General features: G+C 42.5%; 1 protein-coding gene across 1 annotated transcript; it reads left to right on the top strand.

Moving 5' to 3' along the window:
* Positions 1-613: 613 nt before the first annotated feature.
* LOC123691909 lies at positions 614-1,720 on the top strand. Its single transcript, XM_045636495.1, has one exon. It carries the CDS (start codon positions 614-616, stop codon positions 1,718-1,720), a length of 1,107 nt encoding a protein of 368 aa, XP_045492451.1.
* The last annotated feature ends 3,582 nt before the right edge of the window (positions 1,721-5,302 follow it).

Raw genomic sequence — 5,302 nt, 5'->3', positions numbered from 1 at the left:
CCGACGCCCGCCGCCCGCGCCGTCGGGCGAGTGCCGCTCTGATATTGCGCTATGTACCGCTAGCTATACAGCTGATACTGAAAACGCATTTCTATGCAACCCGCCCGCGAATAAACAACATACTATTTTATTATCAACCGCTGAAGTCGTAGCTTATAATTGTAAAGGCGAACGGCTTATTATTCGCGCGCTTTTAGATTCCGCTTCGCAAAGTCACTTCATTACGAATGAATGTTGTGAACGTTTAGGTATTAAACCGCAGAAAACCGAACGTACTATTATAAAGGGGTTCGGTGGTTCAGAAAAAATTATAAATAGTAATTCCGTAAATATAAAATTTTATTCGCGTCTTGACAACAACATATCTTTTAATATTTCACCGCTAGTTGTTGACCATGTTACGGATTTATTACCTACCGCTGTTATAGACACTTCTGTCTTATCGCATATTTCGCATTTACCGCTCGCAGATGAGAGTTTTGGTACGCCAAATAAAATCGATTTATTAATCGGTGCTTCTCTGTTCCCTCATCTGCTTCTCCCCGACGTAGTTCATGCATCTCGTGACTCGTCGGCGCCCGCTGCATTGCGCACGGTGTTAGGCTATGTAATAATGGGTGCAGTACCCACCATACCTAACATACATAAACCGCCCTTGACGTGTTGTCACGTTCAAGAGACCGCCGCTATTGACTCATTAGTCAGGCGTTTCTGGGAGCTCGAGGAGCTTCCTACCGCACCGCCCGTTCAACATCCCGATGATGTTGAATGTGAAGAATATTATAAATCAACTACAACCCGCGACCCCGTGAGTGGCAGATATATTGTTTCGCTTCCATTTAAGGATGATTTCTACACTCTCGGTGACTCATTTAATATTGCCCGCAAGCGTTTCATGTGCCTCGAAAGAAAGCTACAGGCTTCACCTAAATTAAGGTTGGCATATGATGACGTCATAAAAGATTATCTAACGAAGAATTATATTTTACCCGCGCCTCCGTATGATCCGCGTGACCCCACACCTATTTATGTTATACCGCATCACGCTGTTCTGCGCGAGGATAAATCGTCGACTAAGCTGCGCATGGTTTTAGATGCTAGCATGCCAACTTCTGGAAGCCAGCGTTCATTGAATGACCTTCTGCATGTTGGGCCGAATTTACAAGGCAATTTGTTTACAATAATTTTAGGTTTTCGTCTCCACGCGATTGCCATGACCGCCGATTGCCGCCAACAATTTCTGCAGATTTTCGTGCGTGAGTTAGATCGTCGTTTTCAATGTTTTTTATATCGTTTCAGCCCGCAGGATCCGCTGCTTCTTTATCAATTTAATCGAGTTTGCTTCGGCATCAAGTCTAGTCCTTATCATGCACTGCGCACGGTAAGACAGCTCGTAGAAGATGACGGCGCGAAATATCCGCTCGCGAGTAGCATTGCGTCTTCCTCGTTGTATATGGATGATATCGCCTTCTCTATTCCCACGGAGTGTGAAGCAGTTTCCGCGTCGCAGCAGCTCATCGATTTGTTTAAGGGAGCTCAGTGGGATCTAGTTAAATGGAATAATAATAGTAAAAATGTGTTAGATAATCTTCCCGCTTCGCACAAACTTTTACCCTCCGCGGTGGAGTTTGATAAGACCGTGCAACATAAATTACTTGATCTGCATTGGTCTACTGTTGATGATTGTTTTATTTTAAAATTACTGCACCCGCCGATGTGACGTGCATTAAGCACTCCATCTTGTCAATTACCGCCCGTCTGTGGGACATGATGGGCTTCGTTGCTCCCACAGTCGCGTATAACATCCCATCAGATAACTACTACCATGTTTCTGGTATTGAAAATCCCGCTGACGTACTTTCGCGTGGCATTACGCCACAAAATCTCATCTCGCACCCTCTGTGGTTCCAAGGACCCCAGTGGGCTCGTTCGGACCCATCTGATTGGCCTCTTAGGAGTCTCGATGGTGAGTCTATTGTAGACCTTCCCGAACGAAAATTATTAGCGCACACTGTGTGCCCGCCTATAAAGCATTGCGCTTTATACGATACCGCCCTTCGCGTCTCGTCGCGTCGTGTATTTTATATTAATAGGTTCCTTATATTATTACCCCGCCGCGGTGTTATGATCACCGTAGAGGAACCTAATTTTGCTGAGAATAAAATTATTCCCGCCCTGCAAAATAAATATTTTGCAGAGGAGTATTCTAATATACTCTATTATAAATTTTATTCGCAGGCCTTCAACCGCTTGAAGCCTTTTATTCGCAACAGACTTATCCTCATCGGACGTCTAAGCGATACCGCCCTGGAATATGCACGCATCCAGTGATATTACCGCGCAATGATCACATAATTATCATGATCATTGATTATTATCATATTAAATATATGAATATTATAACGCATTTGTTTCGTGTTATTTTAATCACCGCGCTTTTATTAGCATTACCCGCGCCGCAAGTCAAATCTGATCACGTCAGTTTGCTTGATAGGCATTCGCTACTGGGCAAGTTAGTCCAGTCGTTTTGGAAACGTTGGAGAATGAAATACTTACACGGTCTGCAGGTTAGGCAGAAATGGAATACGCCTTCCACACCTATTACTCCTGGAACGGTCGTGGTTGTAATAAATGATAATGCACCGCCCCTAACCTGGCCTTTAGCCGTCGTAGAGAAAGTACATCCTTCAAAGGACGACGTCGCGCGCGTTTGTACAGTTAGAACCGCCAAGGGAACTTACCTTCGCCCGGTCGTTCGTTTATGTCCGCTTCCAAGACAATAGTTATATCACACCCCGGACACTCCATACAAAATTATCGTTTTGACAGTCACACTGTAGAGACTGCAAATGTGTGTGTTAACGCTTTATGGTTGGCACATTTTTGACTAGCGTAAAAAAAATTCGCGTTTTTCTGATGAAATACATCCGTAAACAGCACAATATCTAACCATTTTCTACGAAAACGATAATCACAAATCCAAAATAATAAAATTACTTTAAGTCAATTTGATTAATGTTGTCAATCTTCGTTGCGTATCGTCCCTGTAGAAAAATATGGACCATTTTATGTCTGATCGTGCGGGGTGAGGTAAGTGTTTAATTTTGGCGGGAGGCAGAGAGTGTCCGTTCTGTAGCGTTTAGCTACTATTATGTATTCTGTGGTTATATCGTATTAATATATTACCGCAGTTAGTTAAGTTTAATTTTAAGTTTTTGCACCGCTTTCGTTATAATTTCTTAGTTATAACTTATAATACCGCCGTGACTTTAGGAATTTTTATACCCCGCTCGCATTACGCGATCCTAGAGTCATAGAATTTGTTAGTTATATTTTCCGCCGTGACTTTTAGGATTTTTTATTATCCCGCTCGCATTATGCGCTCCTGGAGCCATAGAATTTGCTATTTATATTACCGCCGTGGCTCTTAGGACTTTATAAACCCGCGCGCATTATGTGATCCTAGACTCTAGAGTCATAGTTTTTCGCTGTATCTTATGATTGGTTTTAAATGGTGACCCATTTAGGGCGGGTGGATATGGTAACGCCAATATAATTAAAATAGTAAATGTAGAAATTAAATGTTTATTATTTGTGGTGTACTCCTTCATCCTTCCCTACATACGTGCACAACCAATCACCGCGCGCTATTTAGCGCTCGTCACGTGACCTACCTATGTCACGAACGACAGCCAGTAGTTCTCTCCGATCTTTAGCGAGGATCGGGACTCACCGCCGGAGAGCTTCCACGAGGCTCTCTAGATCATCAGGCATTGTGCTTTTGTAACACCACCGGGGTATCCCGTGCCCCGGCCCTTGGTCGCGCTCACCGCCGCGTGTGTGTTTGTGTGAAGTGTTGGACTGGACCCGTTCTTCCCCGCCGCGAGCTGGAGGACCCTGACCGCGTGGCGCGGCGTGTGTTCTGGACGCTACTCCCTCCGACGAGGTATGTGCCGTGTGTTCCCGTCTTTCCCCTCTTTGCTAACACCACGTTGATCTAAATACAGTCCACTTTATATCGAGAATATATTTACTTATATTTTTTTATATTGGCGCGACCAATAATATTTATACTGATGTGATATTTGAATTTTTTTTTTTTAATTATGTTAGCTGCCTAACTAACTAACTTAAGAAATTAATTACTCTTATTTTTGTAAAATAGGCAGATTACATACCTACCTAGGAGTACAAAAAGTGTAACGTAGTGTAGTGTAACAAGTAGAATAATTTTGTATGTTATAAAAAATGTAACATTTTAACATTATATTTTTTGGTTTTTATGGCATTCAAATGCGGAATTCGGAATGAAAGGAAAAAATTCGGAATGGCGCGAAGGATGCGGGTTCAAGTCCCGCCTCGTGATCGAATTTTTTCTATTCTTTATAAATTTATATTTATAAAGCATTTGAATGCCATAAAAACCAAAAAATATAAATTCAAGAAAAGGTCGTGTTCCATCGTTACAATATTGTATTCACTGAAAAGTGCTTCATATTGGTTGAGATGGTTGTTAAATCATCTCAATAGATGGCGCGCGGAGTGTCCCTTAAGACACATAAAAATTGAAAGGATAGAATAAATTCGATTGCTCAGGCGGGTCACGAGTGGCTGAGTTGGTTAGGCATCCGCCCCGGAATGGCGCGAAGGATGCGGGTTCAAGTCCCGCCTCGTGATCGAATTTTTTCTATTCTTTATAAATTTATATTTTAACATTAACCAAAACGTATATACCTAAGGCGTTTATGAAACCTATAAATACAGAATATTTTTATAGTTATTGTTAAAGTCAAGCCTAGTTCATACAAAGCATATTCCTATCTTAAAGGCCGGCAACACACTCACAATGTCCCCGGCCGCGGCGCGGCGTTGTGGCTTATGGGCGACGCTGACTGACCGCTTACCATCAGGCGCGTCTGCTCTGTTGCCTTCTCTTTCATCAAAAAAATATACAAACGATAATAATATTTAAACTTTTCTGATTCTAATCTAAATCAAGCACGACATTGACATTGACATTGACAATGACATTGCTCATAAATATCGACGGATTGGAAAGCTACATAAATATACCCTATGCAATATGCATATCAATATGTGTAGTGCCCAGTGTAGTGTATGTGAGTGAAAGAGAGGGAAGTATTATGTCATCTCTTGCGCACATGCAACGGTGACACCGCTCACACAGCTCAGTTGGCTGCAGGCGGTCGGAGTGAGAGGACGTGTGCGTCTAAGAGCCGATAATAGGGAAGGACATACACTACATTTTGGCGACGAGGTAAATTGGGAATAAATGTAAGTA

Source organism: Colias croceus, chromosome 5 (assembly GCF_905220415.1).
Source record: "Colias croceus chromosome 5, ilColCroc2.1".
Lineage (NCBI taxonomy): Eukaryota > Metazoa > Arthropoda > Insecta > Lepidoptera > Pieridae > Colias > Colias croceus.
This window is presented reverse-complemented; position numbering and strand designations above follow the sequence as displayed.